At 48.3% G+C, this 23,470-nt stretch overlaps 1 protein-coding gene across 9 annotated transcripts in view; it reads right to left on the bottom strand.

Moving 5' to 3' along the window:
• NEO1 (neogenin 1) overlaps window positions 1–23,470 on the bottom strand; it is a 178,479-nt gene that overhangs the window by 12,705 nt on the left and 142,304 nt on the right. For 5 of the 9 annotated variants that reach the window (XM_036389299.2, XM_036389306.2, XM_036389302.2 and 2 more), the window contains exons 14-22: window positions 21,466–21,576; window positions 17,142–17,336; window positions 16,504–16,599; window positions 15,316–15,539; window positions 10,876–11,014; window positions 8,314–8,421; window positions 5,106–5,300; window positions 4,010–4,042; window positions 539–607 (exon numbers count right to left, since the gene is read on the bottom strand). In XM_036389299.2, coding sequence (XP_036245192.1) covers window positions 539–607; window positions 4,010–4,042; window positions 5,106–5,300; window positions 8,314–8,421; window positions 10,876–11,014; window positions 15,316–15,539; window positions 16,504–16,599; window positions 17,142–17,336; window positions 21,466–21,576 — 1,170 coding nt within the window. The remainder of the gene's footprint in view (window positions 1–538; window positions 608–4,009; window positions 4,043–5,105; window positions 5,301–8,313; window positions 8,422–10,875; window positions 11,015–15,315; window positions 15,540–16,503; window positions 16,600–17,141; window positions 17,337–21,465; window positions 21,577–23,470) is intronic. The other 4 variants (XM_036389301.2, XM_036389305.2, XM_036389300.2 and 1 more) reach the window with 2 other exon arrangements.

Below are 23,470 nucleotides of genomic sequence, written 5' to 3'. Positions count from 1 at the left end.
AATCAGCAGCAGGGGATGGATCTCCTGAGAAATGTTTGTTTCTCTGCATTTGCCAACTGTTTCTGTACAATTGCTCACCTGGAAGTTGATTTATAGATCCTTTTCCTCCTGAGTCTATCACAATTTAAGTGCAGCCTGCTCAGTTATCACAAAAACCTCCCCACTCTAAGCAGAGTCAGTCTGGGACCCTGCAGCACCACAGGCTCCCCTTGGAGCCACTGGAATTGCATCAGGAGCCTCCAGGGGTCACTTGGCTCCAAGGGAAACCTTTATCAGCACCCTGAGGACAGGATATCCCCCCAGCCAGCACTGGGCAGCAGAAGGAGCACAGGAGGCCTTTCCCTCCTCATGTGTCCCTCCAGAGCTGATGTCCCACTCTGGCAGCTGTGTCCCAGCACGCTGGGAGCAGCTCTGGTATGGAAACGCCAGGGGAGCTCAGCAGCAGCAGGAACAGCTCTGGAACAGCTCTGGAACATTCCCTGGCTGGCCCACAGTGGAAGCAAAGTGTGCCCATGGAGCAGCTCTGCCACACACTCACCTCCCAGCGGGGGTTTGTAGTCGGGGCCCAGGTCCATGGGGCGGCTCCCCTTCCCAGCAGATCCTGAGGCTGCAAGGTTGGACACACAGGAATTTTACACACAGACACAACTCAGCATCTGAGTCCTTCTTTAGAACCTCCCCAAGCCCCCCAGGAGCAGCTTTTCCCCTCCTTTTCTGTCCCTACAACAAAATTTGGCTTTGCACAGCACCTGCTTCTCCAAGGAAAGAGCCACTTCTCCAAAGGAGCTCTTCAATGGTTTCCCAGTTATTATTTTCCTAATTAAGCCTCTCCTAATTCCACTTTAAAAACAACAGTAAAGCCCATTTGCAGTAAGGCATAGTTACATCTTGAGGCAAATGGTTTTGCCACACTTGCACTGAGAGTTCATCACCCCAAAACAGGAATTATCCAGGTGTCTTTTCCTGACACCCAATTCCAGCACCTGGGGGAGACTGGAAATGGGTGGAGGGTCCCAAGCACAGTAAATGTAATATTAAGGCCCTGCCTAGCATAAAAACTTGCTTTCAGCTCCTCCCTGTTCTCCCCTGCACATCACAGGTGACAACAAAGCACCACAGAAATGGTTTTGATGAAACCCAAGGGAACAATAAATCAGTTACATCCAAACCTGGCCCTTCCACTCTGTGTTTTCATCAGAATGCACTAATGCAAAATTAGTGACAAAAACACTGGAGATGGGGAAACATTTGTGAAGAAAAATATTCCTTTGGTTACAGGAATCCACAGTATTTTACACATTTTCACACTCTTCTATGAAAAAAAAAACAAACCAACCCTCCAAAAAGTGAGGCAGTGTGGAGGAGAACAGTTGGGAGAAGGATTTTTTTCTGTTAAAAATCCCTTTTAATCAAGAAGTATGAAGTGTTAAAGGACGTGTCACAAATGGAAACTGAACCTCAAGTGAGAGCCTGTGAACTGGTCCCTGAAATAAAGACAAATGGCAAAACCAGGCAGGGGCTAAAGCTGGGGAGGGGAACAAGGAGAACATTCTGTGTGTGCAGTGAGGGAAAGGACAGACTGCAGGACAGTGGGACATGGGAAGGACCCAGGGAGCTGCCAGGATGGAGCAGACACAGCACCAGGGTTCCCTGTGTGGGCACCAATAACCCTGCAGCAGCAGAGACAGACTGGGACAGCATCTTCCACAGCTTTCATGTAATGTTTTTGTGTCTGACTGGCCCCTGAACCTGCCCTGAAAGGTGGGAACCCCCAGAGGGACTCAGAACCCCTGAGCCTGGTGCTGAGGAGCTGTGGGAGAGGGGGGACATGAAGAACCAGCAATGTTTAGGGAGGGAGTCAGACACCCTGAGCACTGCCAGTGAAGCAGCTGGAGCCCCACAGCAGGTGAGATGATGGAAAAGGGGATGGACAGGAGATGGCACACGCTTCACATCCATCTTCCTGCTTCATGGAAAACAAGTATCTGCAAGAAGCAGAATGTCAGCCCATAAATGTGGCTGGTAACAGTAACTATGCAGATATATAATGAGGAATCTATAAAATATACTGCATTGGGCTTCCAGGAAATATCTGCCAGTGCTGTGCAATGCTTTGTTAAAATAGCACCATAAAAAACCATGTGGAGCCTATCAACAAGATTAACAACAAATTAACTGAGAAGAATGAGAATTATCCAGGAGGAATGGTTCCAGTGAGTTCTGCAAGGACCTGTGCTTGGCCAAGTGCAGCTCAGTGTCCAGAATAACACCAGGAAAGAGAAGGGAACAACTGCCCTGAGGCCAGCAAGGGGCATCAGACCAGGGCTAAGAGAGAGAGGCAATGCACAGTGATCCTCATGGAGTCCTCCCTGATGAATTTAGGGTGAAATTTAGGTACCCAGCCAAGGTGCTTCTGAGGATGCAATTCCTAAACCCACAGATGAACAGTTTAAACCTTTAAATGCATTCCAGGCAGCCCCAGCTCTTAGGCAGTGTGACCTGTTTGAAGGAACAGTCTAAGACAGCATTTGCTGGAATTGTTTTTCATTCAGACTGTGAACCTCCTGTTCCAATATAACAGAGAGAACATTTTAACTGTGGGTGACTTCAGGATGGGTTTACTTGATCAGAGACCTTAATCTTTGCTTTAGGATGAGGCCAGTGCAAGCACCTGAAGCCTGAGAGCAACAGGCCCTGAGTTCTGACCAAGCTCTGTGCTCCAGAAGGGTGGGGAAAAACAGAATCCTGTGCTGAGTTCAGAGGGAAACATCAAAGCAGACAAAGAGAGAAAGGGACAGAACCATTCAGGGCAGGGCCTCAATCCCCTCTGGTTTTGCTCCCAGCCTCAGTAACTTGCTGGTTCTCCCCTGCAGGTCCCAGTCTGGCAGTTCAGTGCTGCTCCTCAGCTCCTCTCCTGCCCTGCCTCTGCCTTTCCCACATTCCAGCTGCTGCCATGATTTCAGCTCTCCCAGTGTCCTTACAGCAATACCCAAACAAAACTCCTGGCTTTGATGATTTATAACTAATAGGATGTGATAAAAATTGATCATGACTAGGAGATGTTACTTTAGGGTGCAACACTGGCTGAAAAGGGCTTGAAACAGGGAGAAGCAGCAAACAACAACTTTCACCTGAATCCCTGTAACCTTCCCCCATTCCCTGCAGGTGACCAGGACAATGACATTGCAGCATCTGCTCCCCAGACAGCCCAAACCCCAGCCCCACCTCCAGGACACAGGGATGGGGATCCAAATACTCCTGACTGCCCCTGCTACCAGCATTACCTGGTGCAGAGTAAAAGCACATTTAATAAATTATCCAAGTACCAAGCTGAGGAGCCAAGTGAGGAGCAGCTCCCTCAGAGCCCCTTTAGGATCTCTTTAATTGCATGTCTAAGCTGTTTGCCAATGGCCTTTTTAACTCATCCCTTCAGAGCAATTCTCCCCCTTTTTATGGGGCTTGTAGGTTATTTGGAAGAAAGCAAGAAGTGCCCTGGGACATCCACCTTCTAATTCGATGTGGGAAGCTCAAAGCTCCCATTTTTCAAGCAAACATTTTAAAACCTTCAGGCTTTTAAGAGCCAGTGCTGGGCTCCTAAGGAGAGTCTGGGCTCCAAATGAGCTGACAGGCAGAATCTCTCCTGCACAGAGCTTTCCAGGGCTTCCCTGCCTTTATTATGGAATGAATCCTCACAAGCAGCACTTGTGCTAACCAGAATCCCTTTGATCTTCCACCCCCTCGTACGTGGGCAGGGCTGGATGGGGCAGCACTGGCTCCAAAGCAATTCCCCCACAGGATTCAGAGCTGGCACAACCCCCATGGCCCTTCTGGGACATCTCTACAGGGATCCCTTCACATTTGTGCCACCCACAGCTCTCTCTGTCAGCACAGCAGGAATCGCCCCAGTCAGAGCAGCAGGATCCTGCTCCACTCAGAAAATGACACAGCACATGGACAGCAAACAGAACAGTGAGGGATGGAGAGAGGAGAAATGTGGCTGTTCATTTACCTTGGTCATTGGGCATTTTATCTGAGGACTCAGCTTAGTGGGGCAAGCACAGGGAGGAAAAAACAAGAGACACATCACAAGGATTGAAGGAGTGAGACAGAATTCCAAGTTTCCCACAGGGTACAGCTCTTGAAACTCACGTGGAGAAGTGTCCAAGGCCAGCCTGGACAGGGCTTGGAGCAACCTGGGCTGGTGGAGGTGTCCCTGCCCATGGATGGGCTGTAAGGTCCCTCCCAATGATAGGATTCTCTGACAAACTCATAATTCTCTTTTTCCCAAGCTCTCTCTCATTTTACTCTTCACTATCTTTGCCCATCACCACCAGTTCCTGAGTTCGGGGCCTGTTGCATCCCAGGAGTTCCCACTGCACCATCCCACTCCCAGAGCAGATGTGACACACAGGGCCTGGACTGTCACTGCAGCCACCCTGAGTCTGTAACAGCAGAACAGCCCAAAGGGCCCAGGCTCTGGGAACAGCCAGTGAACCCCAGAGCTGAGCTCCAGCCACAGGGATGGAGCATCCCATGAACTCTCCCACCTTGGTCAATCCCCAGGCCCTCAGCCCTGGAAACAGGAACTCCTTACCATGGAGTCATCCCTCCCAAAGGGAAAAACAGACTCCCCATGGCCTTGGTGTCACAACTTCCTCTGGTTTCTCCTGGCTTGGTACCCCTGGTGGCCACCCCCCTACGCCTGGAGACCAGGCCCCTCTGCCCACCCCCCTTCCCCTTCTAAGCTGCCTGCTCCACGTGGTTTCCTCTTTCCCTGGTTTGTCCTTCGGTGACAGTGTTACTGTGCTGGAATAAAACCTTGCAGAAGAGCCTTTCTTGCCTCCAGCACTGAGCCAGCTGTGGTGAGTGCTGAGTGGAGGTTTGACTGCACTGCCTGAAGGTTAACTCAGCCCTGCCTTTCCACCACTTTACCACCCACATTTTAAACTGGCGCCCAACGTGCGGCAGAGCCCACGACCCTGAGAGTCTCATGCTCCAGGTCTGCCTTCCAGGGGCTCACTCCATGCAAGCCCAAGCAGCCCTGCAGAGCCCAGAGCTGCCTGGCCCAGGAGCACAGCCCTGCCCCTCCCGGGGGGCCCAGGTACCTTTGGGGGTGCGGAACTGCACGGCCTCGGACATGGGCCCCATGCCCTTGGAGTTGCGGGCCTGGATCTTGAAGAAGTAGGGGGTGTCCAGGGTGAGCTCCTGGATCTGGTGGGTGAGCCTGTTGCCCACCACGGGCTCGATGACCCAGTCGTGGATCTCGGCGTTGACGTCCGTGCTGTAGTAGATGATGTAGCCTGGGCAGGGAGGGGACAGTGCCACCGTCAGGGCACAGGGAAAGGGGCCCTGTGCCAGGGAAGCCACCAGCGGCTTCACAAGTGAGCTCTGACTCAAACACTAAAATCATCTTCAAATAGCAGCCAGCCCTCCCATCTTCCCTCTGAACCGCTCAAAGTAGATGGTAAGAGAAAAAAGCCATTTAAAATATCAATATCATTTAAAATATTTCTGATCACCATTCCCTGAACGTGGACAAATTGCTGTTTCCATCTCTTCACCTATTTATAGACCTATAAAGTAAAGTAAAGCTGCCATTATCAAAACATCCTCAGAGGATTAATGTTACCGTGATATTTTTTGAAAAATCCCTTTGACAGGATTTTTTCTCCTGGGAAGATGAGAAGCCTCAGCTTCTCCATGTTTTACTCCTCTGGAATATAGTCTAGAAATTGTTTGTCCAAATATGTGAATTGTTTTTAATTAATAACCAATCACCTTCAGCTGTGTTGGATTCTCTGAGTCTGTCACAAGTTTTCATTATCATTCTTGTCTGACCTTCTATCTGTATCCTTTCTCTTTCTTTAATACAGTTTTAATAGATCATTTCTTGTAATATAATATCATAATATAATAAATAAACCTTCTAAAAAACTTAAATTCTCATCTCTCACCTCATCCTAAAAACCTCACAACACCACAAATTCATATTATTTAAATTACATTCAAACAACAAAACATTCTCATGCACAGCAAAACAAGATGTTTTTGTAATTATCTCATTTTTTTTAGTGTATTAACAAAGGCAACAAGAATCTGAAGAGAACTGAGGCTGCCCTGCACATCCCAGAAAAAAAGGTATGGGAAGGATTTATGTTCTGTTTTAAAAATACAGTGAAGTCACCAATCATTATGCAGTAAAAACTTTATAACTATTTCATACAAGAAACACAGATCAGCATAAAATAAATACTTGAACCTCTATATATTTATATACACACAGAAATAAATACTTGAATCTGTATTTAATATATATTGTATATAACACAATATACATGATGTATTTTCATATATTATTTATATATTTGTATCACTATTTATATCTATGTCTAGCTTCAAGTATTTATTTTCTATGTAACATATATGGAATACAATTTTTTATATTACTATATATCTATTTTATATATATATATCTGTTGTGTATCTATATATCTCTACATCTGCAAGATAACTAAATGTGGGAGATGTTTTTGTAGATTTGTAGAGAATATATACATAAAATATATATTATATAACATATATAAATATATATATATATAAATAAATAATTATATAAATAATTATATATATATGGCACAAGTACTGAATTAATTTCAGAGTGCCCTAATTAGTCAGCAGCTCTAACGATGCCTGAGCATGTGGGACCCAGAGTGGCCCAGTTCAGCATTCCATGGACAGGGGGCCATGGAATGACATCACCACTCAGAATTCTGGCATCACTGACAGCACAGAGTGAGTTAATGAGGAATTAATTAGTGCCTCAGCTGATGGGGAAGTTCCCAGCAGAGGGCACTCGGGCCCCACATCCCAAAAACTGTGTGGGCACTGGGAAAGGGGAGCAGGACATGGGAAAGGGCAGCTGGAGATGGGAAAGGGCAGCTGGAAATGGGGTTTGGGAAAGGGGAGCTGGAAATGTGCTCTGGGAAAGGGGAGCTGGAGATGGGTCTGGGAAAGGGGAGCTGGAGATGGGTCTGGGAAAGGGGAGCTGGAGATGGGGTTTGGGAAAGGGGAGCTGGAGATGGGTCTGGGAAAGGGGAGCTGGAAATGTGCTCTGGGAAAGGGGAGCTGGAGATGGGGGAGCTGGAGATGGGTTTGGGAAAGGGGAGCTGGAGATGGGTTTGGGAAAGGGGAGCTGGAGATGGGTTTGGGAAAGGGGAGCTGGAGAATGGTTTGGAAAAGGGGAGCTGGAGATGGGTTTGGGAAAGGGGAGCTGGAAATGGGCTCTGGGAAAGGGGAGCTGGAGATGGGTTTGGGAAAGGGGAGCTGGAGATGGGTTTGGGAAAGGGGAGCTGGAGATGGGTTTGGGAAAGGGGAGCTGGCACCTGCTGCACTCAGGCTTAGCCCTGAATCACCATTTTAGTTCGTTTTTAAGCTGTTAACTGCTGCTTGTGCAAAAGCTGATAAATACTGAACAGTTCTGTTCCAAGGGTTTCCTTCACTGCCAGGGGATTTGGGAGCTGGACAATGGGATAATTTTGCCAGCCCTGTGCAGGTAAATGCTGCTCTCTGTAGTTCTCTCCCCTCCCTTGGGTGTGCCTCAGTGTGAGACATTTGTGCCCCTCACTGGCAGCCAAATCCTTTCACCAAAGGCTCCTGTGTCTCCAGCCAATCCTCCTTTCCCATGGAGAGGAAACATTTTGCTGCCTTTTCAGTGATTTAATCAGTTTTAGTCTCCTGTGCAGAGCCTGGGCTCCAGTCCTGCCCAGTCAGGTGTCCCAGGTTTGATTCTGCACCATGGTTAATCCTGAGCTCAGACCTAAAATCACACACTGCCATTAAAATCTGATTTCAGCTTTAAACAAATTAAAATTGAAGTGATTATTTCAGAAAGCCCTTCCAAATGGGAAGCTGAACAGAAATTATAGAAGGGAATCAGTAATTATTACTGTCTGGAAAGTGATTTATCCTGTGTGGCAGTGATGCAGTTAAAGGCAAATAACAGTTTACTCCTAATGGTTCTGTCAGGGGAACAGGAAACTGCTCTGGAGTCTGTTCTGTGGCACAAAAATGCCACAAAGGTGACAAAGAGCACTGGGATGGCCTCTCCTAAATAAACCTCTGATGGACCAGAGGGGCCATTGCTGGAGGCTGCTATTAGAACAGCACCAAGGTTATGGAGATATTTAAATTCCAGCTGCATTTCCCACTGCAGCTGGATCAGATGTGAGTAGAGCTGGGTGAGGAAGAGCAGTGAGCAATGGGTGGAGCTCCTGAGGCTGGCAGAGCAGCTGCAGCCCAGCTCCTGGTGCCCACCTGTGATTTTGCCGTTGGCCTCGGAGGGCGGCTGCCAGTTGACGATGATGGTGCGGGGCTTGCCCTCCTTGCTCACCACAGTCACGTCCTTGGGCGGGGAGGTTGGCACTGAAACAGAGCCAGAGAGTCAGCAAGGGCTGCCCTGTCACACCAGAGAACAGCCAGCTCAGGGCCTGCATCCCCATCTGGTCATATTTGGGTTGTTATGTATGTCTGGGTTATTCTCTTTACTGCCATAAATCCCCCCTCACTGGCCAGTGCCTCCCTCCCCTATGGAGTTCCCCCTTTCCAGAGCACTTCTGGCACCAGATGTGATCCATGAGGGAGCATCCTCAAAAATCTGCACAACTGACTTCTCACCTGAACTTCTTCAGTCATCACAAAAATCCTCCAAACTTTGTGACAGACACATTCTGTTCAGGCAGGCATCTGAAACATCTCCCTGTTTCCAGGCTTATGGTGGGACTCAGACCCAGCAGTGCCCATTTGCCACTTAAATCCCAATCAGCAAAGTAAATCCAGCAGCAACTCAGAATTATACCAGCCTGGAATGGTTTGGGAATGGATCTTCAAGCCCATCCAGGGCCACCCCTGCCATGGCAGGGACACTGCCACTGTCCCAGGCTGCTCCCAGCCCAGTCCAGCCTGGCCTGGGGCACTGCCAGGGATGCAGGGACAGCGCCAGCTGCTCTGGGAACAACCTCTGGGCAAACCTGTAATGGCTGGTTGAGCTCCTGAGGAATGATTTGCAATTTGGAAGGCATCTGCACCTCGAGTGTCTCAAATGCAGAAGGATTTGCTGAACACAACGTTTTAACTTGGGTTGCCAGAGAGCAGCACTGAGGGAAAGAAAGGAGGGGAGAGTTTTCCTTCTCCCATCAGCCTCTCCTGCCAAGAATTCAGGAAACAGAACAAATGGCTCCAGCAAAAGCTGAAATCCTTGCTGTGAGCTCCAGAGGGCACTGACCATCCCTGCAGTGCCACATCCTGAAACCCAGGAGGCTCCTGAGGGGGCAACCCAGAGTAAATCCACCTTGGGTGTTTAATGCAGCCACAGGAGCACTGAAATTTCTGCTTTTCCAGAGGTTTATGTGGGTGACCAATTAGAAATCCATCCATAAGTCCTCTGGGATGGCCACCAATTATCCCTGTGATGAAGAGCTGGAAACCAGGGACAGCCAAAGCCCAGGAGCTCTTGTAACTATTGCCCCAAATATCTAAAAAAAAGGATTCAGAGGAAACAAAAATAGAAAATCAGGAGTAGCCCACAGAGGAATACACAGACAACACAGAGCCCAGAATTCCCTATTTTCCTTTTAAGAGCAAGTCCTGTAAAACTTCTCAGGAGTACCCCAAAATAATGAGCCACTCACTCAGGAATTTGGCCAATATTATAAATCACAAGATCTGTTATGAGAAAATATATTTAGCCTTTTTTTTAATTTCTGTTTTAAATTTTCTACTTAGTTCTCCAGCTTTTGGGTCATATTTACAAACATTCCTTCCAAGCACTTCAACCTGAGCATTCCTGTTCAAATGCACTGAGCCCTCCTGCATTGTGCCCTTGCTCAGGGGCTTTGTGGCAAATTCTCATTTAAAAAACTTTATTTGTGCAGCTTTTGCAGTCCCTGCACTCAGAGCAGAGTTATGGCTGAGGACTGAACATGTGGCAGCAGAAACACCAAATGGAGTGTTTAATGTGGGCTGGGAAAGGAGCCCCAGCCCAGAGCTGGCCCCACACCATGGAATTCCCACCCAAAACCACCACAGTGGTTTCAAAAGCAACTGAAGCTCACTGGGACTTCAGAGAGTTCAGATTTTATCCTGGGTTTGCTTTTTCTGAAGCAGAAATTAAAGAATTTCTACTACAGACTATCTGGAAAATCTCACTAATTCTTTGCATGATTGATTTTTTTGGCTGTATTTTAATTTAGAAGGAGAACTCTGGGCTCATTTGGACTCTGGCCTTCTTGTCCTCCACAGTCCATCTCAAGGGAACCCTACCCATAACAGGCAGTAAATTTAATTGCCCAAAGTTCATTTAACACTGCAGGGTAAGAAGAGCTAATGAGGGGCAGGTCAGGGAGAGGGCCTGGCCCTCACAGTCACTCCCTGGGCCTGAGTTGTTCCTGGCAGCTCAAACCCTGCTCTGTTCTGCACTGAACAGGAATTTAGAGGTCATTTGGATGTCTTAATGCCTACTGTGATTTTTTTGTCTTCATTTGCCTCATGCACCTCCTCACTCTGTGACAATTATCATCACATTTACAGCAAATTTTAATTATTATTTGCTGAAGTGTTTTCTTTGTATTTGCTGTTAAGGTGCTTTTTGTGAGACTTTCTTCTCTCCTGCCCATGAAGTGTGGTACATTATTCATGACTTCTCTGTAATTTGATGTAAATTCTCCTGCAATCATCCCTTGCAATTTTCAAGTATGTTGTTGTTTTTTTAATCAGAATTTCTGACTGAACTATTCAGACCCGACCCCCGCCCCCCCCAGCAGGTGTTAATGAGCAGAACCATTTCAGGTGGAGGTTTCTTTGGGAATATCCCAGGAGTACCTAATTCAAAGGTTGTCCCATGTGCTGTCATGCTCCAGGTGCTGGATCTCCTGCCCTTGGTCACCATCACTGAGAACTCGTAGAGGGTGTTTGGCTTCAGCCCCGTCACCAGATAGCTCAGGGTGGTGGCATTTGCAGTCTGCAAGAGAAAGCAGGGTCAGCACTTGCCAAAGCACAGCCCTCACACAGCCCCAGCCCCTGCTCCCGGCATTTCCATAAGCACAGTCATTAATTAGGGCTGCTGCTTCTCTGGCGTGCAAATTCATTAATCAAATATCAACGTTTATCCTCCACTAGAAATGCTGCAATCAGCAGGAGCACTTAGCAGCAGTCAATTAGAAATGGGAAAAAAAAACAATCCAAGGGCCAGGGCCCACTTGCTCTGCAGTGGTTAAAGCCCTGTTTACCTTGGGGTTGGTTTACAGCATTTCATTAACTCTTCTGGCTGGGGAAAACAAAAAGCACAGCAAGGAACAGTCCTGGCTTGGAACCTCAGCTGCCTCCCAGATCCCTGCTGGAATTTCCAGAACAATCTTAAATGTAATAAACAATCAACTAAAGACACACTTGTGAGACTTGAAGAGAATGAAGCTTTGCTAAAATGTAGATTCTTTTCAGAAAAAAATGGTGATTTAGGATCACACAAGGAAACTTCACGTGGGTTGTAGTGGAATTTGTAATTTAGCATTTCTAAAGATCTGGTATTTGTTATCAATGGCTTCAGCACCAACAGAATGTGCTGGAGGCCCATGGACAAGAGGGAAAGCTGTATTTACAGATAAGTATATTCCCCACCTTGACCTGTAGTGTTAACACAGAATTAAGGAGTTGTTGCAGGATCTGACAGGGCCATACAACAACTGCAGCAGCCACTGCCTCCAGAAACCTCTGAGTGCAGCTGATTTATTGCCAAGGTAAAGGCACCTTCCTGAAGGCTCCAGCAGGGACAAAGAAACTCTGAGATCTCCAATCTCTTCATTTCTTTTTTCTTCCAAGGGATGGAAGCTCAGGAAATGCTGATCCAAGGGATGGCAGGGATTTGTGCTCAGGGCTTTGCTGTCTGTGGCCAGACACAAAGACTCATCAAATGAATTAAAATTCAACCCTTTATTGGCTTTAAGGCTCTCCTTGGTGAGGCTCAGTGCAGTTTGGAGTGGCTGGGACTGTGGCTGAGGGGCTGGGGCACAGCTGGAAGGGAAGGGGCACAGCTGGAAGGGGCACAGCTGGAAGGGCACAGCTCCCTGGGGAATGCAGCCCTCATGGAGGGATGGAGTGACAAGTCCAAGGCAGGAATCTTTCCCTCCCATCTGGCATTCCCAGCTGCCTCACCCCAAAAAGCTCTTCCTCTCCAGGATGCTGCAATTCCCAGCAGTATTTAAGCACTCCAATATTTGAATTATTTGATGTGGCAGCTGGGCTCCTTTTACAGGTGAAAGTTCTGGTTTCCATCTCTGGCTTTGAATCTGGGGATCTTTTCGTTTCCCTGTGCATCCCACGGAGTGCAAATGACACACCTGAGCCCCCCTGCAGTGTCAGACCCCACAATTTAACAGCACTTCATTATTTTAACATCCCAGCCTATCCCACAGTCCCAAACCCTGCTCACCTGCTAGAAATAAACTCCATAAATATTACTCTGAACAATTTGTTTCTCTTTTATGCAGTCCTAAAAGATCCAATGTTTAATATTTTTATTGATTCCTGATGGATCCCAGGTAGCTGCAGGACAAGCCCAAGACACCAACAAGGGGGCTTTGGAAAACTGCTCCATTGTTACAGTTTTATAAGTTGTGAGTTTTACAGTGCTTCACTAATAAGGTAAAAAAATGGAGCTCTATTTCTCTCTTTCTAAGGTCTTTAAAGTATAAACTGTCTAATTAAAAAATGATACTTAAATTATTTTTACTTTTAACTTAATAACTAACTACTTGCATCTTGCAATGTGGATTTTTTATCTAATTACACAATACTACTCAAATTCATGAAAAAGGCAAAAAAATAGGACTAGCTTCTAAAATTTTCATCTTGCTTTATATATATTACTATCTTCCAAAACTTTAAACTCTAAGTTTTCTGCTATGTGATACTACACACTTCTATTTCAACTATACACTCAAAATTCTAGTTCTGTTATTCAATTTTGGAAGTTTTCTTATGGCTTCAGGTTAAATGTAGTGTTCTTTTGGGGGTCAGTGTCTGACAGCATAGAAAGTCTAAAATTCTGAGCAACCAGAGTTCTGATGACCATGTTAGTGCACAGACAGCTCAGACACAGGAGCTGCTCCCATCTGTTGCTGGGTTTCCAGGCTCAGACTGGCACAATGCTGCCCTGAGCACTGAAATCCTTGTTTTCCTCAGTTTCCTGCCCAAACCAAGCTCCTCAGGGAGGAGCCACTGGTGTAGAAGCACAAAGCTCCTTCCTCAGCAGTTTGGGACAGGCAGGAACAGAACACCTCGGTGACCAGTCCCAACCCCCAGTTCAGGGATGAGGGAGGATGGAACTCCACTGAGCTGAGCAGATGCAGCTCTGGATGCTGCAGAGGTGACTCAGGAGCTCTGGCCCCAAGAATGGGGACCCCAAAGCCTCTGGATGCAGAGCAGGAGCTGCAGAGGGGCCAGGACAAGCACTGCCCTCACTGCACTGAGGCTGTCAGCCTGACTGAGAGCCAGCAGCGCCTGCAAGGGCTCTGACCTCCCAACAACATCCAGCAGGGCAGGAGAGCATTTCCAACAGAAACAAGGGGGGGAAAGCAGGATCTGGGCTCTCCAGACACCACAGGTTACACGTGACTGGAGCAAATCGCTCAAACTTCTCTCCTTCAGGCAAATCCTTTCTACATTTCTGAGTAATTTGAAATTCTATTCCATCATTCTCTGTTGGTTTTGGTCACAGTAAAACTTGTTGCCCACTGACCACCAGCACTGGAATAGCAGGAATAGTAAATTTACTGTTTTATTCCATCTTCTATTGTATTTCATTCTTTTAAGCAATTAGCTAATGAAACTGCAGCTTTATTTAAACCACTCCTGAGACATCCTCTGCACATGACTCAGGAATGTGGCTCAGGAGTAACTTGCCTTTAGAGGAGGAATACACACATATTTACATCTTTTCATTTCAATAAAGAAAAGATCTGGATTCTAACAAGCTGGCTCTGCAGAAGCATAAAGGGAGCTCCACTGGCTGGGTATTTTAACAACCAGTTCCTCTGAGTCTCATTACAAATGTGAAATTTGCAGTCAGCAGCTCTGAGCCCTCCAGGTAACTCTGAAAATTAATAAAAAAATCCAACCAATTACCAAACCAAACCTCAAATCCAGTCTCCAAATCAAAACACACGAACATGGAGGAAGGCAAGGATATAATAAAATTTTTGTTGTGTATTTTGAAGCTAGTCAGCTCCCAAAGGAAAAGTTCACTATTAGCTTTGTAGGAACTGAAAAGGCTCTAAAAGGAAACTCCAAACCATGGGGGTAAATCTGTTTTCCCTGCATGGCTCAGTGAGGGGAGCCAGTCACACAGCCCTTGCACCTGCAGGGACTCTCCAGAGGGGAGCCCACACCTCCCCTTCCCAGGGACTGGGGCAGGGGGAAGCTGCCATCAGACCATCACTGTGCACAGAGCAGAACAACTCTGCAAATTCCTCTTTGCTCCTGGAACAGCTCTGCCACAACAGCTCCAGCTCCTTCCAGGAGACACCAAGAACTGCTCCCAGCTGACCCAGAGCAATCCTGGCCCTCCAAGGCCCCCAGGCTCATCCCAGCAGCATTCCCAGAGCTGTGCCTCCAGCTGGGAGTGGAACTGGAGGGACCCTGCCCCTCCAAGGAGCCCAGCAGGGTTCCCAGAGCTGTGCCTTGCCCTGGGAGAGGAGCTGGAGGAATCCTGATCCTCTAAGGAGCCCAGCAGTGCTCCCAGAGCTTTGATTTCAGCTGGGAGTGGGGCTGGAGGGATCCTGCAGTGCTCCCAGAGCTGTGCCTTGCCCTGGGAGTGGGGCTGGAGGAATCCTGATCCTCTAAGGAGCCCAGCAGTGCTCCCAGAGCCGTGCCCTGCCCTGGGAGTGGGGCTGGAGGGATCCTGCAGTGCTCCCTGAGCTCTGCCCTGGGAGTGGAATCCTGCCCCTCCAGGGAGCCTAAGCAATGTTCCCAGAGCTGTGCCCTGCCCTGGGAGAGGAGCTGGAGGGATCCTGCAGTGCTCCCAGAGCTGTGCCCTGCCCTGGGAGCGGGGCTGGAGGGATCCTGATCCTCTAAGGAGCCCAGCAGTGCTCCCAGAGCCGTGCCCTGCCCTGGGAGAGGAGCTAGAGGAATCCTGCAGTGCTCCCAGAGCTGTGCCCTGCCCTGGGAGCGGGGCTGGAGGGATCCTGATCCTCTAAGGAGCCCAGCAGTGCTCCCAGAGCCGTGCCCTGCCCTGCCCTGCCCGGGCAGCTCCCCAGCACTCAGTACCTTGTACTTGGTGTTGGCAGGGATGTTGGTTTTCCAGCGGACGGTGTAGAAGCGCGCGTCCGTGATCTTCTGGTTCTTGGGCAGGGAGTTGTCTGCCCAAGTGATCCTGATGGTGTCATGGCTCAGGATGGAAGCCTGAACTCCCACCGGGGGCATCATGGGAGACGGATCTGGCACTGGAGTGTATGGAGCATTAATAACAAACAAATCAACCTCGGAAGTGTCTGCCCAATCCGTGGTTTAGAATTAAAAAGGGAGGAGGTGGCATTTTAATGTCAACCAAAATAAAAAAGGGGATGCAGGGAAGTGCAATGAGATGGAAGGTGAGGAATGGAGAGAAAGAGAGAAAAGCCAGAGTTAATAGGTGACATTAGACTGGGCAATAACATCACTCTTGCATTGTCCTCCCTCCTCCAGACAGTAAGACAACAAATCCCTGCTGGCATAGCCCTAATTAGTGCCCAGGACACTCAACCATGGCCTGGGAACCCCAAACACTCAGTCACTGTAACTTCATTTGCATGGAGTGTCACTGAGTCCTCTCCCAGAAAACAAAGAGGAGGACACAGAGCTGGAGCTCTGGATGGGCAAATGCCACTTCCCAAACACCCAGGGACCTCCCAAAAGGCACCTTCAAAGGAAGGTTCCAGTGAGAGACCAACTTGCAGTAACTGTGAAACTGCAATTCCAGCATCCTCTGGACAACCTCCAAGCATTCCAGCTCATCAGGACTAACCCCAAGTGTTGCACCTAAATTCTTGGGTGGCGCCATCAGGCTGGGAGGGAGCCATGGCATGGCAACAGCTCACCTGCACATTCCTCTGCTTAAACCCTTTATGAATTACAAATCCAAAATAAAAACTGCCCGGATTTTGTTCAGTGTGAGTGACAACAGAAGGACACAAAGCAAACACAGGCATCATATTACAAAATCTCAGTGCAAAAGACCATAAACCCCCAGCCTTTAGAACTGCACCCACGTGGGCTGTGCTCAGCAGGGGGAACACCTGGAGTTAGAACATCCATTAGTAGCTGTCAGGTGAGTTTGGAACTTACAAATGAGCCCAATTGAGGTGGTTTATCAGAACGAGCAAGGCCAAGCAGTGACAGGCACAGAGAGCAGGGGATGAGCTGGCAGCAGGACCCTGCCTTCAGCCCCAGCCCATCCCAGCTGGGGGCAGCACTCACCGGAGTGGGGCCGGGTCACGGCGCTCTCGTACAGGGGGATCCCCTCTCCCACGTTGTTGAAGGCTTTCAGGGTTATCACGTAGTGTGAGCTGGGATCTGAAGGGAAAAAGAAATCAGCACAGCCAATGAATCCTGCTTTCTGCTTCTCCCTGCCTTCTTTGTTCCAATTTGAATTTTAAAGTGGAATATGTGATTTGAGCTGAGGAAGTCTCCACGCAGACTTTCTGCTCATGGCCACAGAATCCCAGACTGGTTTGGGTTGGAAGGGACCTTAAAGCCCATCTCATTGCACCCCCTGCCTGGGCAGGGACAGCACAGCTCAAGTCTACAGTTCCAGCACAGCCTTTACTACCTTTAGGCACAGCCAAATCAGGAGCGAGAAAAACAATTTGGAACAACAAAAGCAAAATGACTCAAAGCTCTGATTTGATGGAATTCCCAATATTGCTGTTTCTCTCACTCTCAGACTGTTTTACCTCCCACAGAGAGCTCTGTGCAGGGGTGAATCTTTATTTTCCTTTTAAAGGAGCCACCAGTGAACGCTGGTGACATTTCAGTCCCTTTCCCTCCCGCACAGAGCACGCCCAGCTCAGGAGTGCTGAGCTCAGGAGGCTGGGCTGGGGCCCAGATGCACTCACCCAGGTTCTCAATGGTGTAGTATCTCTGCTTGTAGTCCACCTTGATGGTCTGGGCGTGGGGGCTGCCGATGCCGTAGCCGATGGCGTAGCCCCTGACCACCACGTCCTGGTTCTCGGGCGGGGTCCAGCTCACCACGATGCTGGTGACCAGCGGGCGCACGTGCAGGGAGCTGGGCACCTCGGGCACACGGCTCTCTGCAGGGACAGCCAGGGGGGCAATTCAGGACACCCCTCTGGCCACCCTGGATTGCCTGAACCCCTGCCAGGGGGGCTCAGAGACACTGGCACAGAGCCCAAGGCAGCTGTGGTTTTGATTATGACCCACGGAAAAAATGATCAACCTTGTATATGAGGATCTGCAAGCCACGAAAGTCTAAGTAGAATAATAGTTAGTTTGTCACAGGGTGAAAAATAGATTTTTTGGGGTTTTAGAACAGGGGTTCAGGGGGCAAGATGGAGGAATCTGGGCGTGTCCAGCCTTTCCCCTTCTTCTTGGCCTGAATCTTCTGCTGTGATGGTGGCACTTTTGGACTGGTTTAGAGTAGAAGCTCACTGTCTAACATGGGTGATAGGTATTGGGAAGTTATGGTAAATAATGTACATGTAGTTTTTAGTGTAAAAAGATAACACCACCCTGGGGGTGGCCAGAGTGCCTCTGTCTGTCCTGCTGAATGGACCTTGGCAGGCCAGAGAAAGAATTGTATAGATAAGAAACAATAAACAACCTTGAGAATGAGAATAGAAGAGCTCTGACTCCTTCTCTGACTGCCAGGCTGGGGAAAGAGACTTTGTGACACATCTCAGGGTCACTGTGAGCAGCAGAAGCCCCGGGAGGGAGGCAGTGCAAGGCCTTCTCTCAAAGAAAGGCACTGACATGGAGCCCAGGAGGCAGGAAGGGCAAATAAAGCACTTGTGTGTGTTGGAATGAGCACAACGAAACTTTGGGGTGCAGCAGAGAGCAAAGAGCTCCAAGAGCAGAATGTTGACATTACATTCCAAGAGATTCACCCTTTAAAAGGCAGCACAGCTGTGCTGAAGCTTAGGGGGTCAGGATGGTTTTTCTGTCAGATCTGTTTGGGCAGATCCATGTTGCCCATGTCGTCACCCAGTTTTATCCCATCCTTTCCCTCCACAAATTCATCTAATTTCAATTCCATCATATTCCTTACTTGTGGGTATTACAGTAATTACATGGAAAAGAATTTTTCAAAAATAAAAATAAAATTTTTAAAATTCATATTCCTTTCTCCTCTTTCTTTTTAAATATATAGAAAGGGTGAGGTGTAGGAATGTGCCCCCTGTAAGGGGACAAAGGATAGTTTTTGAGTGATAAAATTGTCTTTTGTCCCCTTAAAAGGAAAGAAGCACAGAAGTTTCTCTCCTCAATTAAGTGAAAAGACACCTCCATAGGACCCAGGGGACTTCACCTCAAACTTAAGGGTAGTTAATTAGACAGGGGCCAAAAAGTTCTGCCTAGGCAATTTAGTAGAAAAGGACAAAGAAATTAACTGCTTTTGTAAAGTGTTCTTACCAGGAGCAAGAACATCTAGCACCTAGCTCGGTTTTTCTGTTTGTTATTTTGCCTTTTATTAAACCTTTTTATTTCTAACACTGCAACAAAAGCCATCCTGCTGATTTGTATGCCTCCAAAAGTAGCTGAGCTATCTTAGGATTGTTATAGGCTTCCAAAAACTTATTAGACCTGGCCCAAAGAAGTTACTATAACACATTTTTCATCACTTTTCTGGTGACGAAAGAAAAGTTCCTGAGCTGGTTGTAGAGTTAAATAGGATATTTCACAGCTGTAAGAACTGGGTTCTTCTCACTTGTCCTACAGTTGCCCCTGCCTGGATCCTTGGATTCCCTTAATTCATACAACAGAAGAAGGAACTGCACAGAAAATACAGAGTCCACATCAAACGTTCAGACTCTTGCCCCAAAAGCAGCACAAGTCTCACCCCATCCCACAGAGACACAGAACGTGGGTCCCTGACTCCAAACACCTCCACAATGTGCCACTGTGAGCCCTTAATATTCCTCCTAAGAGGTTTTTCCTCACTGTTGAGTGGAACCTGAAAGCAATCTGCCACCCATCCCTGGAGTGTCCCTAACTTTGGGTTCACTTCTCAAAAATGAAATCAATCCTTTTGTCGTGGATTAGGGATAATTCCCTGCACCAGCAAGCAGAGCTCCCCACTCCAAATGGAATCAAGGACTTGTGCTTCCTGCAGGGATTTCTTTTTAATGAAACATGCTGCATTTCTCCACAAACATTTAATAAAGCACCACAACAGGATTAGCTGGATCACAGCACAGCCCTGGCCCCCAGCCCAGGGAGCTCTGGGGCTGCTGCTGACACAGCCCAGCAGCTCCAGCAGCTCCAGTACCCCACTATCAAACACAGCAAAGCTCCAGGAGCAGCACCAGAGGTGACATTTCCCCTGCACTGGGGACAAACTCTGTACAACAGCTCAACACCTCCTGCTCTGCACTCAGGGGGAACCTGCTCCAAATCCAGAGTGGAACTGTAACACTCCTGCTGCCCTTTACATCCATGGGACTCTCCTGGAATTCTTTTCTGTTTAAACTCAAAAAGCAGCCATGGAATAAAAAGAAATGATGCCTCATGTGTCTGTTGAACCCAAGAAATGCAAGATGAGCTGTAAATGCATTTGCATGTGTTAAAATTATTCACATGAGCTTTCTAAAGAAAGAAACCCAAGAAACACAGTGTGCACACACAGATCTCACAGGTGTGTGCAGAGTTATATGAATATCATGTTATGTTGTCTTAAATGTCAATTTTTATTACTTTATTCAAGGGAAAGAATGGGTAGAAAGTCAGATTTCCTGCAACATTCAGAGGTGAAAAAATTTAAACGACAAAGCCAACAGAGAAGGAAAAGGTTATTTTTCTTCTTCCTCCTTCTGCCCTGTTGAAATTTAAATTTAATCCTGGTGCTGTCCTCTGGCAAAGTGCTGCTAACTCCAGTTCAGGGACACTTCCAGTGCCCTGTGAGGAGCTCATGTACAGAGCTCTGCCCTCTGTGGGGACCTGGCAGCTCCAAGGGTGTGTCACATCCACCAAGGGCCAAGAGACACAGGATCAAGGAATTCCCAGTGCCCACATCCCTGAACTGCTCTGTTCACACCAGAGAAGGAGCAGCAGGAGGACCAGGACTAAGCTGAGCATCAGCTTTGCCCAGACAGAGATGGGAGAAGGGTTTCCCAGGCTTCCCAAGCTGGCTGCTGAAGGATCCTCCAGCAGCAGAGAGCAAATCTTGACCCATTTCCATTACTGCACCTCCCAGCTGCCAGGATGGCAGAGCCTGCTCTGACACAGCACAAAAATCCATGGGCTTGGTGGAGCAGACCTTCTGTTGAGGAGAACCCTTTAGAGCACATGCAAAGAGCTTTGGAAAATCCCATTTAATGCCCCAACAAGCTCAGGAACCTTTCTGCCATCATCAGGATTTTCAATGTAATTATTCTAATATCCACAATTCCAATATAATTTGTATTTAATACCAACAACAGAATTTCTGATGGGAGATGTGGTGCAGAAAATATAGAAAATAGAATTAATCTCCCTTTTCTTCTGTGCAAAATGAGTTACTGTGGGTCAAAGGAAGCACAGCACCACCATGGGGGTAAGACTGCAAAGGGCTGTGGCTGAGAATGTTTCTGATTTCTTTCCTACTGTGACATGTCATTGTCACTATGAATGAGCATTAACATGCAGCTCTAGGAAGTGTAGAAGCAGCTTCATTTCAAGCCACCTTATTGACTTGGCGAGAATTTTCTGTTAAAACAGAAATTGGTGTCAACCCTAAATAAACCCCATTGTACACCTGGAACAGAAGTGAAAACACAGAAGTTTGCTGTTCAGAGGCAGCCAGATGTCAGGGAAATGAAGTGAATGGATCCCCCATTTTTCAAGGAAATGAGTGAATGGGTTCCCCATTTTCCAGTGAAATGAAGGGAATGGATCCCCATTTTTCACAGAAATGAAGTGGATGGATCCCCCAATTTTCAGTGAAATGAAGTGGATGGATGCCCCATTTTCCAGTGAAATGCAGTGGATGGATGCCCCATTTTCCAGTGAAATGAAGGGAATGGATCCCCCATTTTCCAGTGAAATGAAGGGAATGGATCCCCCATTTTCCAGTGAAATGAAGTAGATGGATCCCCCATTTTCCAGTGAAATGCAGTGGATGGATGCCCCATTTCCCAGTGAAATGAAGGGAATGGATCCCCCATTTTCCAGTGAAATGAAGGGAATGGATCCCCCCCGTTGCTGTCCCAGCCCAGGGCTCTCTCTCACCGTCCAGGTCGCTCTCGAAGGTCTCAGCTGACACCCAGTCGGTGGCGGGGCCGGTGCCGTTGACGGTCATGGCGGCCACGCGGAAGCTGTACTCAGTGCCCCGCTCCAAACCTGCAGGACAGGGCAATGCCCACAGGGCCATCAGCACAGGAGCCCCCACAGATCCCTCAGGAGACGGATTCCCACAGTTCCATCAGGAGAGGAACTCCCACAGATCCCACAGCTCCATCAGGAGAGGAATTCTCATAGATCCCACAGCTCCATCAGGACAGGGGTTCCCACAGATCCCACAGCCCAGCAATTCCCACAGATCCTACAGCTCCATCAGGATAGGAATCCCCACAGCTCCATCAGGACAGGGGCAATTCCCACAGATCCCACAGCTCCATCAAGAGAGGAACTCCCACAGCTCCATCAGCCCAGCAATTCCCACAGATCCCACAGCTCCATCAGGACAGGAATTCCCACAGATCCTACAGCTCCATCAGGATAGGAATCCCCACAGCTCCATCAGGACAGGAATTCTCACAGATCCCACAGCTCCACCAGGACAGGAGTTCCCACAGATCCCACAGCTCCACCAGGACAGGAGTTCCCACAGATCCCACAGCTCCATCAGGACAGGAATTTTCACAGATCCCACAGCTCCATCAGCCCAGCAATCCCCACAGCTCCACCACCCTGGCAATTCCCACAGATCCCAATAAAATCCAGGAGCCATGGATAACCCAGCCTTTCAGTCCCACTGCCCCCCAGCATCAGTGCTGGAAGGGACTGGGAGGGCCTGCTGGCAGCCAGGCTTTAACTCTGGGCTGGTAATTAGTTTAATTAATTAGTTTTAAGAACAGGAACACTGCCACCATCAACAACCCTGGGGGTGGCACAGAGGCAGCAGGTGGGCAAACTCACACACCTGATTAATGCATGCAGGAGTCTGTACTGAAAAATCAGAGCACTGTGAAAAGGAACTCTAAATTTGGTATATTGAACCTTTCCAGCAGGTTTTGTTGCTGGCAGAAATATACTGGAATTACAGGAATATCTCAATTCTGTGAGAAAACTGAGACTTGCTAAGTCACAGCTGGAGTTGCTGAGAAAAAAAATCAGAGTATCTTGTTAGAAACTCCTCCAGAATCTCCCAGTTTCTTCTCTTTTGATCAAGTATTCATTTCCAGGGATTTTAAAGAGGAACACAATGGAGTGTGGCTCCTGTTCTCATGCACTGCTTGTTCTGCTGAACACAGCTGTAGCTCTGGTAGCAATATGTGACTGACACAAGTGAGGGACTAGGCTGGATTTTTAAGCACACAAAAGGATGAAAGGCATTCCTTCTAGAACATTCCATGGATATGAGGTGGGATATTGCAGGCATGCCTGAGATCAGCTGTTCCCAGGGCTCAGAGCTGGGCCCAGGTGCCTGTGCCAACCCTGTCCAGCCCCTGCTCCTCCTGCCCTCCTCACCTTCATCTCTGGGATTTGGGCACCCAATGAGCCCAGTCACCTTCTCCAGGCCTTTTATAAACATTTTATAAGGAATCATCCAGTCCACTTAGCAAATCCATGGCCAAATCAGGGCCAGCAATCAGGTCACCAGGCCCCAGGCACCACCTGCAGCCCACACGACCCCAAAACTCCTTTGGGAGCTGCTTCTGTTTGTCTTCCAAAGCAGGAACCCCATGGAATCCTGACCCTGAACCCCCTAAACATAGCCAGGGACTCCAGGGAGGTCAGGACTCCATAGGAACCCTATGGGATCGTGTCCCTGAGCCCTCTGACACAACCAGGGATGTCAGGACCCCAGAGAAACTCAATGGGATCGTGTCCCTGAGCCCCCTAAACACAGCCAGGGATGTCAGGACCCCACAGGAACCCAATGGGATCATGTCCCTGAGCCTCCAGACACAGCCAGGGAGGACAGGGAGGACAGGGCCCCATAGAAACCCAAAGGGATCCTGTCCTTGAGCCCCCAGACACAGCCAGGGAGGGCAGGACTGCACAGAAACCC

The sequence above is a fragment of the Molothrus ater genome, chromosome 13 (assembly GCF_012460135.2).
Source record: "Molothrus ater isolate BHLD 08-10-18 breed brown headed cowbird chromosome 13, BPBGC_Mater_1.1, whole genome shotgun sequence".
Taxonomy (NCBI): domain Eukaryota; kingdom Metazoa; phylum Chordata; class Aves; order Passeriformes; family Icteridae; genus Molothrus; species Molothrus ater.
The sequence above is the reverse complement of the archived record's forward strand: the minus strand, read 5'-3'. Positions and strand labels throughout refer to the sequence as shown.